This window comes from Myzus persicae, unplaced genomic scaffold (assembly GCF_001856785.1).
Source record: "Myzus persicae strain clone G006 unplaced genomic scaffold, MPER_G0061.0, whole genome shotgun sequence".
In the NCBI taxonomy this organism is placed as follows: Eukaryota; Metazoa; Arthropoda; class Insecta; order Hemiptera; family Aphididae; genus Myzus; species Myzus persicae.
This window is the reverse complement of record NW_019103697.1, coordinates 502,574-521,943: the sequence shown is the minus strand read 5'-3', so window position 1 is coordinate 521,943 and position 19,370 is coordinate 502,574. Positions and strand designations below refer to the sequence as shown.

The window sequence follows — 19,370 nt, the reverse complement described above, 5'->3', positions numbered from 1 at the left end:
AATCCCGACGTCTTTCCTGCCACTCGGCGGCACCCTCGTCGGCCGACCCGTCGCACTACACCGAACACACACGCATACTGCGCCTTCACATACAAATATATGTATACTGCGCGCATAATATTGTATATATTTTCGGTCTACGTATTGTAATATTTTATTGTACGCATATATATATATTTACGCCGCCGCCGCCGCCGCAGGTGTGTGCGCACGTGGGGTGGTTTGCGGGTAAAAACGTCTTTTGTCGCGGGCGCGGGAAAAGTTTCGTTATTGAAAATCTCGTTAACGAGACGGAAGTTTTTTCCCTCCTCCGCCACCGCCGCCGCGAACTTTCCGCTGCAAATCGGCGGCCGACAGCGAAAACTCGGTAACAGCAAACACTGGTGCCTTGTTGATTCACCGTACGTGATAGTGTCGCGACTCACGACCCTCGCTTGGTGCCGTCTTCGCGAAATGCGCCAAATACAATAATACGCACATAATACTGTTATGCAATAAGTAGCGATTTTGGAAACGAGCGTCTGGTATACCTTATACGTAAATAATATTTTCGACAACTTTAGGGTCACTTGAGCCATATCTTTTTGATGGTCACGAGAAATTTTTAATTTTTAAACTCTACGAACTGTAATGTTGTAGCTGTTGTTTAAGTATTATTATATAAATCCCAAAACATCCCCGGAAACCGTGTATAATATAGTCGTACCGTTCCCATTATTTTTGGTACCGCTGGTATTATCGGTACTTTGCGTCGTTGGATCGCAAGATTATCGTGGTATGCATGCGACCACCGAATATTCCCAACTTCCACCAACCAGTTTTTCCCGCATCGCCACGTTAACACAACGGAAATAAAATGTATAGATCAGTATACGTGTACCTTTCTTTTAGAATCACTCTTTTTGTGTACCGGATAAAACCATATGTGGGTCGCGATAGATTTTCTTCCGAAAACCCGGGTCGCGGTGCTATAAGGAGATCGAGAATCAGCACTGCTATTATAGGTGATAATGATATATTATTATGCGCGACCGACGACGATCGTTTCAACTGCGATGTAATTTTGGTATCCTCCTATACATTTATGTATTATAATACGCGTGGTAGGTACACACGTACGCGCTCGTAGCGAGACCGGACCTATATAATCACAACATATTATATATATATATATATTTATAAAACAGATAAAACGTAATATAATATCATCGTATATTGGATACTCGCGCGTATTACACGGCGAGTGTTGTTGTATACTTGTACATACACACACAGTGTTGTATATTGCATCGTATATGCGCTCGGCGGGGCGAGAGCAAACATTTTTAACGACCCGACTGCGCCGAACGCCCGTCGCTGTACTTATAATGAAAGTTGTTATGGTCGACCATAAAATGCGAAACAATATTCGAATGTTTATATTGTATAGAGATACCTATAGGCACAAAGTATATTATTATTATGTATATAGGTGCTGTTGTACGTGTAAATTATATTATTATTATTGTGTGTGCGGGGTAACCTGTTTGCAGCGCAGGAGAGACAAACGTCTCAATTTATACGCATACTATTTATGCTAGGACGAGTATTAAATACGATCCGTTTAGTGCATTTTCGATATAAGGGGTGGCTACGGGGGCTGAACAGCCACTAAATTTACTATTTAAAAGTTTCGCCTTCATCGGTATTGCTAGTCGGTTTATAAAATAAAAGGACGTGTATACCTAATGCTTATATATTATAATCTCAAATAATACCTAGCTACTTAATGTTTTGTACTCGGCGTGCGTTTAAAAAGTGTCCAGACCATTATTATTTCCACAAAATCTAAAAATGTACTAGAAATTTCCATTTCCGGAATGGTAGGACGTTCCAAAACACTACTTAAGACTACTATTTAGAGGTTCTTAGTTATCTATAAAGTTACCGTACGTCGTAAAAGACAAAACTTGGCAGCTTCATCACTATGACCTAACCAGCACATTCCCCGCACCTATTATTCAGGCTGTCCTGTCGAAACACTGTATTCCTATTCTCCAAGTTTCCCGACATTGCTCCAAGTGGCATTTGGATATTCCTCAACTAAAAATTGTCATTTAAACGGTCAGATTTGAGTCACGAGAAGATAATCTGCAGAAGGCCCAGCTTCGTTCAAAAAGACATATCATAAGGGGTTTCAAAAATTCGGCATTACCTAGATGTATAGGATTATTGTAAAAGAGTAAACCTTGTACCTATAGGCTATAGCCTCTCCCTCCATTTCCACGTTCGTAGATCCACCCCTGACGGTCGTCACACACCCTCTTGACCAAGAATATAATATGTACACTTTGATGAGGAAATACGGTGTTTCGAACGGTATAATAATAAACCCATTTTTTATCGCGACTTTAACGTTTTGTTTGGATCTCTGTTTGAACAGTCCATGTTTTTAAACACGTCTTGGTCTTAAACGTGAGTCTCGTAACGCTGTTTGCTTTTTAAACTTTACCGGAAAGTCATATCTCGCCACCTACTCACGTCTCGTGATGTTTTTTTTCGTTTTCGTTTCGGCTCTTTCTGATTATTCTTTCTCGCGTATAATTAATATAAACTAATCACGTTCTTAATTATCTCTAAGATTAAAACTCACGCCCCTTCGATATGAGTTATAACTATAGTAGCTATTTTAATGAAAGGGCGGCATCGGATTTTGGAAGGAGTCATTTTTTATTTTAAATAAACATAAAACAAATTATTACATTTGGATAGCCGAATATCAAATTATAGAAATCCGTGAGGTTAGCTTATGAGGTAGGTATTTCCTCGGAATGACCAACGGTAATATAATATTTTAATTACCGTGTAATTCACGATTTCTCTCTTCGAAATGCATTACGTACCGCCCCGCAACTGCTGCAGTGACAGTTAAAATTAGTTTTTAATCAACGTCGTCCGTACCGCGCGTACGCGCATCCCAATTTTTTTCTCGTGTTATATTATTATTATTACATTTTTTATTTTATGCTGTCCGCCCGGAAACCGCTTTTGCTTATCACTCCTGGACGGGCGGCAGTATAATTCGGCGTGTGTCCGCCAGCCGTTACTACGGAACTCCGGTCACGCGTTCAACCGCGCTCCTGCAGTTTAAAACTAAAAACACTTCAAATACCTAATTCGATGCACTGACGATGTGTTTACCTATATGCGAAATTATGTAGCCATCGGTATGCACTCGATTCCGATACGATTCTCGAGCGGGGAACACGATATTGTTGTTACTACTATACTGTAACATGTAGGACATGTAGGTATTCCGGATTCCGGTCTGAAACAAAATATGTATCGTGGCTAGGAGTATTTATCTATATTATATATATACAGCCAGTCGTATAATGTTTATGTGACGGGTAGTGTAGAAAATCGGGCTTATTTTTGGCAATGTGAATAATTATTTAAATATTTTCTACATTGCACAGACATTCCATTAAGGTGTAATTTGTAGAATGACNGTAGAAAATCGGGCTTATTTTTGGCAATGTGAATAATTATTTAAATATTTTCTACATTGCACAGACATTCCATTAAGGTGTAATTTGTAGAATGACTGATTTATCGCGAACAATGTTGTTTGTCAATGCTATATCTTTAAATTAAACTCGAAATATAACTTATTTGTAGTTCACTAGATTTTTGTGCATAAAAAATGACCGGTTCGCATCCATACTGTGATTTATAAATTGCTCACTTGCAGCCCACTTGGGCATTCTACATATACGTTGTCAGGGCATTATATAAAGTGCTCAGTTTTCCATTTTGCCCGTAACATTGTGTATTATTTTGTATTATATACATTATATCAATCACGTGAGAACTCCTCGGCAGCCCGTCACCTGCAAGCCGTTTCAAACGCGTCTGTCGGACAATAACGACATCATATGTATATTATTATTATTGTTATTATTATTAGGTACGTATATAATATGTGTATATAGTACGTTCGTACAAAATATAAAAACGAAATCTACATTCAGATTATACAATAATAATAATAATAATAATAATAGTATAATACCAGGACCCCAGTATACTATAATATGTGCGTGTGTCCCTCCTAGCGCGAGTCTCTCGTATATAACCGTCAAACCAGCTTCAATGTACCTGTATAATATTATATACTCGTATAGTAAGTTATATTGTCGTGTATCCGACGTATAGGCATATTATAATACTCATCATCGTATTCGTGTGCAGTACGCGTCAACAATGAAGCGCTCAGTGAATCGTGTTGAGAGTCAAATTATATATATTATTCCGACTGCGCTGGTGTATATAGACTATACACGATTTCGTTTTGTCTAACAGCGTAGTGTACTGTATACATATAGTTATGTACTTAAAAGAAAAAAACTTCCATACTATAATACGACTCTATACATCGTTGTTCTTTTATTTCTCGCGTACATCGCATAAGTTGTACATCATGTGCAGCGCGATTATAATACATTATGCTGGAGAAATATTGCGTTTACGTGCTTTTTCGTCTGCAACCATCGCCACCCCCCCCCCCCTACAACGCCGCAGTTTGTATTTTTTTTTTACAAAGTCGTCGACGACGTCTGCACACGCGCGTGTCACGTGTGTTTTCGTTTGTTTGTTTGTTTGTTTGTTTTATTATATTATCATCACAACAATTAAACGGCTTTCGGCGGGCGTGCGCTTGAGTATAAGACACGACAGGGCGTTTTTCAAGTAGAAAAAAATCGTACTCGAGCGGCGAAATTAACGGCGTGTATATTATTATGCTAATGCGTGTCGTCGCCCCCGTTGACAATTACAATTCACTATACATAATAAAAACGTTCTATAAAATATTACTGAAATCTCGAGCAAAAGTGAAATACTACAATATAATAAATACACAAACGCCATATTATTATGATGATATTTAATATATAGGTATATATGTATGGTATACACGCCGTAAAACAGTCTATTTAGTATTTACGATTTCGTGAAATATTCAACATTTAAATAGTTGTTTACCTTAATTGTTTACTCGAGTCTTGCGGATAAAAAAAAAGTTCTAATTGTTTAATTTTGTTGAACGTTGTATGCTTTTCATTGTGTATATGCGCGAGTGTGCGCGTGTACATAACAAATATTTGAACGCGTTTTGATGTATATATACATATATATTTATATAGTGTTGTATAATTCGCATTTAGCTTATCGACTGGGGTTTAGGTACACAAAATAACGACTCTAGTTGCAATTTTTTTTCCTCCGGGGAGTCACAACTCATCAAGAATCAAAAAAAAAAATTATTATTATTTATACCTCCCTACATACCTATCTTATGGTATATAAATAGGACGACACATATTTTTTTTTGATCACCTCAGCAAATACCAAATATTTACTATATATTATTATTATTATTCTGTACCAACGTGAAATCAAAATGCGGCAGACAGACAGCATTATCGCGACGTCGACTGCGATGCTGCGAGATTTATGGGTCGCACGAGACGTTTACGGGTTCTTGACAGATGGTCGCGTGGACACAATTTTTTACCATACTCCATTATAATATATAGGTATATATGGTGTACATAAAATGAGTCGTCACCGCGAGCGCATATTTTGGTTTGACGGTGTAGGACACGAAAAAAAACCCGAAACGGCCGCGCGTTTACACACGCATATATATACGTACATATGTATAATATATATATTACCTACCTACCTGTACTGCAGCAGATAATGTCGGATAAAACGTCGTTTTTATTATGATATTATTTTCGGAAAGAATCGGCCGTGTTTCACGGTTACTTATCGCGCGCATAATATAATACTATACATGTGCAGCGCTCCGTAAAATAATATAATATTATAACGTATAGGATTATCGTCTTGACCGATCTGCGGACATTTTTTTCTTTCGAAAAACGCGATTTATTTATTGTCCGGTCGGCGTGTGTACACAATTGAGACACGAAACCGACGTGCTCTAAATCACAAGTTCGTGATCTCTGGTCACCACGTCCTGCGCTGGCTGGCAACCGGTGCATCCCGGCGTATCTATATACTCGCGTTAAGTTTATTTCGCTATCACGATTTCGACGCCGCACAAAATGGTTATATATACAATAAATTATTGTACACATATACATGTGCGTTTGGCGATGAGACCAGCGGTCACGTGCTCTGGCTGTGCAGCGCGTGTGTAGTATACTAGTATACCTACCTCATGTACCGCGGTTATTAAAACGATTGAAATAATTATTTATATATATATATTTAGAGTATCGTAACACCTATCCGTTTTCATATAAATCATTGCGAACGAAACGCATATAATTCGCACTGCTCGTATTTTATAGCTGCGGTATTGATTCGCTTATTGTGTTGTAAACCTATTATAATATATGTATATATTTCTTTTCGCAGTGAACGGAGGCTGGTCGCCGTGGTCACAGTGGTCCGAATGCAGTTCCCGGTGCGGCAAAGGGCAACAGAAAAGGACCAGAGTGTGCAACAACCCGGTGCCGCTCAACGGGGGCAAACCGTGCCCCGGGTCGGCGGTGCATAAGGCCGAGTGCACTTCCATCTGTCCGGGTAAGTCTAGTAAACAAAAATGTTATCGCTCGTATATAGTTCGATCGCCGCCTCGGTATTCCGACAACGATGGTGGAGGTGGCGGCGGCGGCTGGTGTATACTGCATATTATGTACCTATATAATATAAGCGTAATATGTGGGATGTCGAAAGTTCATTAATCGCGAAGTTAAATAGACTTTAAACTTATTCCATACACACTCTGCCGCCGCCGTTGCGGTGCAAGCCATCATAACATATATTACTATTACTGTGTATAGCGAGTATGGGCCGACCGATGTTTGTTTCAAGCGCGTATCTGTTTATATATATATATTATATGTTAACAATGCCGCCGCCGCTCAGTTGTCGGCAAACTAGTTATCCACTAACGAGTTTTCTATAGAACTCGATGGCTGGGTCTTTATTGCGAGCCTATATTATGTGCATCGAGAGACTTGACCGATGATAATTACACTAACTATACAGTATAATATTATTTTATATAGATATATATACACACAATTACCTACCGATGATTTTTTAATTGCTCTTCGACGAAAATAATATCGTATATATATATTTTTTTTAAACTTTTTTTTATATATATTATCCGTTACAATCAGTGCAGCTATATTATATTGATTATTATACCTATTTTATCCACTCCCGACTCACCAAGCACGTTACCGGTATTTTGTATTATAATAAAATATATATATTGTATATATAGGCATTGCATATTGTATACGTGTGGAGTGCTTGTGCTTTGTGCGTCGGGCTAACAATATTATTGACGCGTTATCCTGTTTAGTCGCTATATATATAGTGAATTATTTCACTCTTTATATCTTCTCCGAGAGATATTTATCTCGCACGTACGATTTGTACGACTTAACGTCGAAAGTCTTCTCGCGCGCGAGCGTTAGGCTTCATTAAGTACACCTTTTAAAAGTCTCACGAAATCGTGTCGGAAGAAAACTGGTTTCATTAATCTGGTATTCCCACGCGCTTCGTTTTCAAATATCTCGAATGATTAAAAAAAAAATATACAAAAAAATGTTATGGTAACTGAAATTTTAATTAAAATTTAATTTAACTATAATATTATAGTAGCGGTACTACCTAATACCTATTCGTGGTAAATTAAACTATAATATGTACGGCATAGACACGTAACAAGTGTACAACTAATATATATTATATTAGAGGACATTAACCGAGGAAAGTTGCATGTCAACATTTTTTATGTATTTTTATTTATTTTTTTACGAAACCAGAAACGGCCTGCAAAAGCAAATAATTATAACTGAACAACAATATATAATAATATCCCCGAGACTCGGGGTAGTACAACCATTTGGGGGTAGGTAAGTACACCAGGCACATAAAAATATATTTATTATTTACACGGTTTATATCGTGCGAGTTCATTCGCCGGCAAACTCATAAGAAATGCAAACTGCACTTTGCCGACCGAATGGAAAACAAGAAACAGAAAAAATATATATCTTATAAGTATGTATACCCACAATTGGCCATAAAAATTGTATGTTTAAAAAAAAAGGAAAATCGGTTATGAGAAGGAAAAGCGAACGGTGCAGCGGGTGGTGATGCGAGACATATTACGTGTTGGCTGCATTTCACTTATTTATACAACGCGAGTATGAAAATACTATCTGATTTGGATTTTTTTGTTTTACAATTCACGTGCGAATTAAGAATCATAATATTGTATATTATTTACGTATATGTGGGTATATATTATTTTTTATGAGATTACAGTTATTGATCAGCCATCAGTGGTTCTCTAACCTGGCGCCCGAGGGATTTAATATGTACCTACTTCTTATATCATGGCTACGATATTAGTAGATATTCTACGATTGTAATTAAAATAAGTTAATCTTATATTATAGTTAGTTGCAGTTTTCAATTGAATAATACCCAAGAGTGACTACACTTGCGTTGCAATTACATTTATTGTAAGACACGCAGTAGGCTATTTTGTTTGTAAATGTTTTGAAATTTAATGGAGAAAAAATGCGTGTTAAGTTATTGTATTTATAATATATATAGACGAGTTTTGTTAGAGGTAAAAAAATTGATCGACGGCTTAATTTGTTTAGCAGCTCGCCGCTGTATACCGCTAAAACCCCTTCGAGTGTTTCAGTGTTTTACATAATATTAAGCGTGCGACTTTTCTTGCTGGTTTAAAGCGTCCCGGAGAAAAAAAAATGAAAAGAAAAACACCGGCGAGGGGATGAAGGAGACACTGGTTTCTCTCGGGCAACAATAATGGCTAATGGTTCCCCGGCAAGGGATAGAATCGCAAAACAGCATCTGCGCCGCCCGTGCACTTAGTTTAATTCCAGTAATTTGTATTCTAAATCCGTTGCGCGCGTTGCTCACGTGAACAATAATTAGTACACCGTGCAGTATTATAATGCCGCACGCCGTTCGGTCGGATCTCGCAAAAACCTGGTCACGAGCGTCCACTTTTGGGCGAGCTACGGGTCGCGAGCCGAAAACGAAAAAAAAATATATCCCAACCCGAAACAGTAGTTAACCCTATCGTGCGCAGTTCAGCTCGAGATTATAATGTATTAAATTATATCATATAAGTACCTATCCAACACCCGCGCGTGGAACGACGATTTTTGGTAAATATTTCAAGTCTCTATAGGTATACATTGTAAATATATAGTTTAATATAATATAATATGTACATATTCTGCACACTTAGTCATATTCATAATAAATCCATTCGTGTACGGACATTTTGCGGTCTCGGGTATACTTACATCACGAAATCGATCGGATGATGCCTATTTCCTATGCTTCTATATCTTCACTGTTTTTAAATAAGACTTTGCACGAAACACACTTTAACTCTCTGTTCTATTAATATTATAGTTCTCACTACAAAACCTAGTTCGTATACAGTTAAATTAAATAAATTTAAAAAACCTTATTTTCTAATAACGAAATTATGACATATATTTTATTAAACATAATTTAATATAAAATATTATAATTTAAAGTAAGAGAAAATCTTACCGAAAATTCAAAAATTTTAATTACTTGATGATATTTTATTTTCTACATAAGAATATTATTATTTTAATTGCATTTCTTCGAAGTACACAAACTTTAACGATCAAGTATATGCATTATTTTAAGAAAATTACAAGAACGAGAATAAATTTCAGAAAACTAGTGGCAGGTATGTAATACAAAGAATAAGGAAAGCTGGTTAATTTTAAGTATTTAAATTCTATTTTCCTATTTGTTAGAACTTTTGGTTTGATAATAATTTTTATTTTTTCAACCATTAGTTGATAGTATTATTATAGTCGTTATATTATTTTGTTTTTCTACTAAACAAAAATATTATTTTATTTTCATCTTTTTCAAATTTTACTAATCGAGTGTTTGCATATTTTTTTTTTTATCTGTTTTAGAATAAAGTATTTTTCAATCTAATTAATTTTTATAGTTTTTTTTTCGTCATCATTAGATGCATAGATGCACAAAATAATTTTCAATTCACCAAATTATCTGTTTTCGGTATTTCTGTATGCTCAGAGTGACTCACTCTCAACTCCAACGTAATTCGTCGCCGATCATTTTTTTGTGCATAAAACTTACCATTTTTACTAAACATATAAAATTATATAATGATAATATATTATATAAAATGCTAAATAGATGCTGTATAATATTTAATACTTGTTGTTAGTTACTTTTACGCATTTCAACAATGTTGCAAACTATAATTATATTGGTACGCGCATTTATACAAAATACATATTATTATGTATATTAGGTATATGTGCATTACCATAATATCGTTGTAAACCATATATTTAAGCACGGTGTATAATATATGAATAGGATGGATAGTAGACGTGCATGTATTGTGAAAAATTCTGAATATGACATACATACGCAAATAAATATTTTTTCATTATTATTAGTTCTATACTGTTATTATTTCCGGTATACCTAAATATTTTTTTTTTTTGCACATCATAATAATTACCGTTCTCTTTTCGGAGTTCACCCCGCAGATCGTGATGGACGTGTTTTTTGTGTTATGCAATCGATTGTCAACCCTTTTGCACACTGCAGCACCCTCATTTCCGATCTTTTGTGTCAGCGTGCAGCCAATATATGCAACGCATAGTGCACCAAATTTACCGCACTCGGCCGGGCACGTCAATGTCCCTTCATGCAAACAAATGCAAGCCGACCATCTGCCGTTAATTGTTGATAATGGAAAAGTCACGTTAGTGCAGGGTATTTATAGCTAGGTATACCAGATATTTTACAAAATGTGTATCCAACGATTTTCAGTTTTGGTTTAACGATCTTTCATTTCGACCGAATTTGCAAACCTACTCAATATATTAACCATACATGGTGTTTTTTTAAATATGCTCACCCCTATATTTCCCTTTAATAGTATACATTTATTCAAAGTCTGATTTTTACGATTTTCAAATATACCTAAAGACCATATTCTCGAATTCTTGATATTTGTTATACCTACTACTTAAGGAATATTCTGCAGGGGCTATACAAACTTCTATTTTTGAGAACGCCCCCTTTTTTCTGCAAATTATTTTTTTTTTAATATTGATATATCTAATTCAAAATTCTATTAGGTAGTTTCTTGGTTATTAAAATATTTATACTAAAAATAATAATCCTTAAAAATGGTTTTACAAAAATATATTTTTTTATTTTCCAGCTGATAGTTTAACAATGGATTATGAGTGTATTTAATATTAGAATATGTATTATTTATTTCACTTGGACCATTTTTTACAAATTATTATTATATGCATAATTTAAAAATAAAAATTGGGTGAGCATGCTTAAAACGCCTTGTATATATTCGGATATTAAAAAACGTTAATATAAAAACTACATTTTAGGTTACTCATATCATACACGACACAAATATTTTTAGGGAAATAACACGATTTATTTAACGCCATGCAGCTTGTTGTACATACAGTTATATTCGAAAGCCGAAGAAATGAACCAGCTTAGCTATACAGTTGAACGCTGAAAATTAACCACAGGGAGGCGGCCGATAAGACGAGAAGTTTGCGTGTTATTCCGAGTGCATCTTTGACTATAATAGTAATTAACGGGCCGATGGAACCGCGGGTGGGCCGCTGCAAAATAACACGTATGTTGCAGGCTGAATACGCCCAAATATATAATGGAATCGATCGTAGCAATTTCATTCCAGCTGGATGCCGATTTATTTCTAATCTTTTTTCTTCTTATTTTTATTATTAATAACAACTTCTTATGACGAAATACAGGAAACGATTTCAATCTAAACGAGCGTAACACGTATAGATTTATATGACGTATTATATTCATTACTACTACTAACTATATTATTTATAATCAATTCCATATTTACGACTCAATAGTGAAAATAGATTAATGTTGTAATCTTTTGGTCGACTCATTTGCAGGTTCTTCTATTGATATTTAGGTGTGTTTATTTGATTGTTTCTAAACGTTCTCTGCAGTATAGACGTGATTAAACGGTTCCTAATCAAAGTGTCCGGGCTCGTCGATGTTATACGAGACTTAAAAACGTTTTGTTATAAATTACCGCCTAATAAATATATTTATAGGTACCTATATTATTATAATATATTAGTTACGAAGAAAGAAAATCACACGTTTATAAACTATCGAGATCTCCATTATTCATGACCGGAATTCAAACATCAAAAAAACCTTAAGCCCGGCGGTCTGCTGCAGTATTCACAGCGAAATCTCAAAATTCAATTCAAAATGTGTGTGCATTAGTAGTTTTTATACTCTGCACGGCGCAGATAGTGTATGTGGGTTCCTAAACAGAATTTATTCGTGGAAATCCGTACCCGAACCACAAGTATATGGACCGTTTAAAAGGTAAAAAAAAAGGTTTTGTTTTTGTAGACGCTTTTCCGGACGAAATAAATCGTTAGTGCTTCGGACTCGTCGTGTATAAATACGCCGTCGTTTACCGCCTAAAAGGTCGCAAAAGTTAATGTCTGTTTTCGATTAACTGCAGAACGGCGGCGTACGGGTACCCGGATCTATAGTGTGCAATTACAAAGGACGGGTATCATAATATTATATTCATAATATTATTATATGTTAATACTTCTCGGACGAAAAAAATGCACGACGACCGTGAACCGCGTATACGGTACATCGGAGATATTTGCACGTTTGTGGGCAGTCATAAATCCTAGTCTTGTATGTAATATCTTTTGGTTGCAGGTATTTCCACGCCCTCACATACCGACTTGCCACGGCTTACGTAATTAAATTTAATGTTGCCAAGTAGTGTGCATAAAAGAACTCGTCGCTTTGTCCTCTCGGGCCGCATACTCATTCAGACTTTGGGTTTTGTGGATAAAAAAAAATCCTATACGTATATCTGAGATTAAATATCGTGACTGTTTCCGAGGCGGGGAAAGGTATCATACACTTGAGTCGTCCCCCAAACGAAATTGAATCATTTTATAAAACCGATTATTTCGTATTTAATACAAACCCATCCAAACGTCTGTTATATATTATATATTTTTTAAGGATATTAAGATGATACTACGCCATTACGGTTCGTTATATTTTACAAAAATGTCACTTGCACATCAAAGTCAACCCGCGGAGCGTGCACCCTCTGCATATATGTGTACACGTGTCACTGGTCGTAAATATTAAACGCTCGGGAATATGCGATCCCTCTCAAAATGTAATTTCACACGCGGCCCAGGGTCACTGGCCCCGTTGTGAAGTCGCAGTTAATACATTTTTTAAATAAAATTATAATGTTCATTTTCAAAATCTACATAAAATAAATTTAAACAACTGCAGTTTGTATGATTGCAGAGTATTATCACAAAAATTTCACAAAGTATAAATTCAAGTCAAATAGTTTTTATATTTCTATGTTTAATCTCTTTTAAAATTTCACTCAAATTAGTTTATCTTACCGCTGGCACTGCATACTTTTATGTATAATATTATGCGTTGTAACTATATAGGTACTGAATAGTAAGTATCTACAAAATATTCATTATCAGCTATAATGTTATATTATATAATTAAAATTACCTTTATGATAAATTAATATTATTTACCAAAGTAAATTGGACTATGAAAGTGACTTTGTTTATGTGTTCAGTATTTAATGAATTTTGGACGATAGGTTTCAAATATTTACGATTGATGATTATCAGTGTAATACAATAATAATATTATTAATGTGACTTAAAATTATTAAATTCCAAGATACGGAAATGTGTACATAAATAAAATATCAATAATTATCATGGGATCTAGTTTTGTTTAAAAACGGGTCGTTGATCAAAAATTGAAATAATCTTTATTCTCGGACATGGTGGTGTTCTAAGGAAATGTTATGTCATGATATTTTTTTATTTTTGTTACATTAATTGTCGTTATTGTTTTCGATTTAATGACGCACTAAACCCACTCGCGGCGATATTTCTCAAGTGTCCGCGTTAAACGTGTATAAGTATAATGAAAACAATTTAAAAACAAATGTTAATAAAGTAATTTAAAAGTTACCTTATAGTCTCGATAGACATTATATATATATATATATATGTAGAACCACACGCAACTGCTATAGTTTTAGGCTTAATTAGAGGGTTTGGACGATGTTTTATAATATTATACAAGATAATAGATCTTTACTGTGCAGTGTATAATATATTTAAAATACTATATATACGCCTGCTGCAGTAACATTATTAAAAACTTTTGTGTTTCGCATCCACTGCTACTGTATACTGCAGCTTAGCCGACTGGAGTTCTATGATTGACAATACGATCGGGAGAACGCGACTTTTTTCAAAGTTTGTTAGTGCCTACCTGCTTTAAATTATATTACATGACGACTGCGAAACTGCTGAATTCTCGATCTGCAGTCGACTCTCCGTGACAAGAAGTTTGAGGTTCGGGTACTATATATAGGGCTCGTATCGACTCATACATACTGTTATGGTTATATATGGAAATGGCATAATATTATATAACGTCCTTAAAGCCTAACAACAACAACCCCCCCCCCCCCCCCGTAGTACCTCGTCATAATTTTATAAAGTCAGATTTTCAATAACACGATGGTGTGAGCCAACTTAATATTATTATTATATTGCTATAACTTATTAGGTATAAAACTCGTTCGATGATGCAAAACGGTGCACGCCGCATACCTAGGTAAATCTTTGACGATTCCGCGGTTATCTCTAAAATATTATATAGACATTATGCCTGCAGTTCAGAGCACTATCATATTATTTAAATATTATAATAATATATGCACTTACGTTATATTAAACACACAATGACGCGGGACGGGGTGGCGGCGGCGTTTATGATATTCCAATCAGCACGCGGGTAATCCTATCTGTGTAATTACACCCGGCGATCCGGATTAACTATTTGATGAGGTTATATTATTATTATATTTGTATATAAAATACCCTCGAGTGTATAATATGGTGGCCCGCTGCAACAAAACCAGTAGAGACGTTAATGAATGCGTTGACGAGGGTTAAAAATATTTCGTGCGCTTTTAGACTGGGGAGGTCGTTTTGCGGCTCGGACTATGTAGTATAATATTATTATTATTTTCATCATTATCGTTGTATTAACCTGCTTTATCAACGTGTGCGAATTAATACTCCACCCGAAATCGGATTATAATATATTCTCGTCTGCTGCAGGGGAAACGGCTGTGGTTAGAGTGTGGGCGGTGATACAATTTGTAAACACTTCCGCGCGGTTATATTTCGCCGACGATACGTATTTTCATTATTTGTATAATTTTTGCAGAATTGTACTATTCGAAGTAGTACAATAAAAAATGTATCTGTAGGTACTATATATTTATGTATACCTAAACTAAATTCGTTCTTAATAGGATTGAAAATGATAGTGTAATATTTAAAGACGCAATATATTATAATATAGGTACAATTATTAAGGCGCAATACTTTCATTAATGAAAGTGGATAAAATGATATTTCTCAGAGTTTAAAATTTACTCAGTATAATTATGGTTATTAAACTTATCGAGCTTCCTGAAAGTTTTACAATGTAGATCAGGGCGAGGTGGAGGAGGAGGAGGAGGAGGAGGAGGAGGTTCATTTCTCGCATTCAAATTAACGACAAAGCTAATATCATACGACAATATCGCATCGTCGTAATAACGTTCAACGTTTGACGTCATCGACGGGTTGGAAGAGGTGTACATTGATTACAATACACGACGTTTAAGTAAATCACTCGTCAGGACACGACGTCTATAATGGTCGTAGCAGTGTCCTACAGTTAGCTCGATGGAGAAAGGACTCGCGGTTAGGAATAATACGTATTCGGCGTAATTGATAACATAAAGTGTACCGAAGCGAAAAACGAGGCGGTTGTGTGCGCGATCGTATTCGGGTATTATTATATATGTTTGCACCCCTCGCGGTGCCATATAGCCGTCCCGCGAGTAGACAAATTATCATCTTGTGTGTCGTCGAAACGGAAGACTTCACATTAAGTCGTCCCCGTGGGATTATCGTTGGTGAATCGTTAGGAATTACGATGCGCACGAGATCCGCTTGTGTGTGTCGGTTAATCAATTCGAAATGTAAGCCTAAAATAAAAAATACCTCAAATCTAATTTCTCGTTTTATTTGTTTGATTTCAGACGGCGAATACAGTGACACCGTGGCCGAAGAAGGTGAATATAGTGCAATTTTTATTTTACAAGTGTCATAATATTTTAACCTTTATGCAGTTGTTGCCTACAACTACCCAACATTCGTTTTGATCATTTTTTTTTTTTGTAAAACACAAGGCGCCTTTCGTGTAGCCGTTATAAAATATTATCGTTGTATACATATAATTACGATCGACGGCGTACCTCTATGTATATATAACATATATCTACTTGCAGAGCTTCATACCGAACAGGTAATCGATCAGGTCTAAATTGAATAGGCGTCTCCCGTTATTTTATTATTATTTTTTTTTTTTTCATCTAAATAGAAATAAATAATTGAACCCGTAAATCGATGTTAAACCTTTTCATTTATTTATTTTTTTTCAACCGTCTTCATTTTAATATGATTAACTATAGGTAGGTACTATATTATATGCCTGCTAGATTATGTTCACAATCGGTGTATATATATAGTATATAAATTATCAATATTCCGAGATATTAAAATCCCATTGCGGAAGAATAAACTCGATTTGACGTTATCGATAAGTGTCTATTATATATATATATACAATACGCGTTTCACTACAAATTTCCACGCCAGAGGATTCGTGGACGCATTAAAAACGTAAAAACAAAATTAACGGACGCAAGTCGAAAAGCGCGTGTAACGCATACATCCGCTCGAATTCGTTTTCATATTTTTTTGCAAAGTTAAAATCGTTTTATAAATGTGTTTTTTTTTTCGCGATTGTTTGCCGACTAAAAATCGTATTTTCGCGCATCAAATATTATAAGATGGGGCGGCGGCGGACGAAATAAAATTCTTAATTCGATCAAGGGCGTATATATAGCCGCATCGCAGGAAACGTGTACCAGGTGTTACTATCTGTATATATACGAGACGTGGACGAAAAACTCGGAGGATTAAAAACTGGGCGGTGAAACGTATATAAACCCGGTCGTCGTTTTTGCATAATTCATTATAAAGTTTTTAGCTCTCAACTTTGCACGACGATAATCGCAGTTGAAATTTTATTCGGGCGTTTACCCCCTTTTGGGCGCAGGGTGGACAGAGGTACTCGCGGGCCGTATTATAGGCGTAACGACAGGCGAATAATAATGATAATAATAAAATAAAACAGACAAGAAACGCAGTAGGTGCGCTTTACAATATTTACATACGTACATGATACAGGCGCGTTATTCGAAACGTCAGAATAAATCATTCGGCGACAGTGGTGGCTCCGACGAGATATGTGTGGCGCAGCAGCGATGGCCTGCATATTATATAGTATAAATAATATAATGGCGTGTATTTAGTGTGTAGACTTCGAGGGTGACCCCCCGACGATTTATGGGCATCGAAAGATTTTTATCGTCTACCGGCCAATTAAATTTCGGGGGACTGGCGAGAGTCGGCGGAGGAGTGTATTTTGTATAATATGTACGTCTATACACGCGCCCGTTGACCATCGTCCACTGCTGCCATTAGCACTGCAGCGAATTCCCTGTACCCGTGACTCTCTGTCTCCCTCACACTCCGCACACGCACACACAACCCTCTATTCCTCGATATCTGTGTCTCTCTCTCCGGCACGGATGTCTCAACCATTGTATTTGTGTGAATATTCATTGTGCTCCGGGGCATAAATTAACCGTCGCGGATGTGCGGCAATAATTGCTACCGGTCGTGGCTTTTCCCGCGCGTACACCGAATGGGACGGGACTGCGGCTGTGCAATGCTGTGCAGCTGAGTTGCTGCTGCAGAGGTCGCGCGGTGGAGGTTACGGAAGATTGATCGGAAGTTGTACAGTGTCGATTTTGGCAAACCCTCGACCGGGTACTACGCTATACTAGCTAGAGGACTGTACTAGCTACTACTACTACTATTACTACGACGACTATAATACGGGATGGCTCTGGGCCAAAAAAATAAAATGCCGAAAATCATCTATATCCGACGAATATGTTCGCTAATGGAATTATATCGATTCTACCCTCCCGCCCAAACCCTTCTACGAGAGAACAAATTTCCAAACCGTTGTCTATTTCATCTCAAGACGTTGTAAATTATAATTTTAAAATACCTATACCTGCATCTTTTAACGTGTTTTTATACATTTTTCTGAATATCTATTTATATTGTGGCAATCGTCAATGTCATACGAGTATCCTAAAACCAAACAATAGATTAAAAATATACAAATTTAATAAATATTATTTTAACAGCGAGCTGTTTGTATTCAAAAATGTATGTTCACGACTATTTTAATTTTTTCTTTTAAAAGACTGTTTATATATTTAGTTATTTTATCTATACTTCTGCAGACAACGCGCATATAATATAATGCTAAATATTGTACATACAACACGGCTAGATAAGGGGTTCGTTCAGATATATAGGGGACTTTACGTTTTAATCGATGAAGTCCTATATGGTGGTGGTGACAGTCGATTGGTGGTGGTGTCGCCTCCGGCACGACACGAAATTATTAATATATTATCCATCGTGTATCGTTATAATTATTTATTATTATATTTTTGTACTTAAACGATTTTTTCCCCGCCACAATGGGCGGTCATTTAAAAACAATTTGCTCGTATAGATACGATACAATGATGTATAGGTGTTCCCCGGGGACGCGGTCGTCGCGCGGCCATTATATATTGGTATACGCGCTAGGCCCCTGGGATGATGATGGTGCTGCTGCAGCGGAGGAGGGACAGGGCGCACAAGACAAATGACCCCGAGGGTTTTCGAGGCACGCACACACTCGTACTCGCGTATATATACGTATAGTCGAATTTGAATTGAAACAATAGCCGAGCACTAATTCAAAACTGGTTAGGGCTGCGCGCGGGGTGGTATAGGAAGTAGACGGGTCGCATTATTGCGGTTGCTTGTATATATACCGGCAGCATTGTACACAAGTATATATATATATATTAGTGTATGCGTCGGTCGGCACGGCGAAAGGGGTGTCGGCGGCGTCAATTCCGGCTCGCTCGCTGTGTG

At 36.3% G+C, this 19,370-nt stretch overlaps 1 protein-coding gene across 3 annotated transcripts in view; it reads left to right on the top strand.

Annotated features, from left to right (window-relative positions):
- Nucleotides 1-19,370, top strand: part of LOC111035066 (netrin receptor UNC5B) — a 126,722-nt gene that overhangs the window by 89,951 nt on the left and 17,401 nt on the right. For all 3 annotated transcript variants that reach the window (XM_022316570.1, XM_022316569.1, XM_022316571.1), the window contains exons 5-6: nt 6,433-6,600; nt 16,337-16,369. In XM_022316570.1, coding sequence (XP_022172262.1) covers nt 6,433-6,600; nt 16,337-16,369 — 201 coding nt within the window. The remainder of the gene's footprint in view (nt 1-6,432; nt 6,601-16,336; nt 16,370-19,370) is intronic.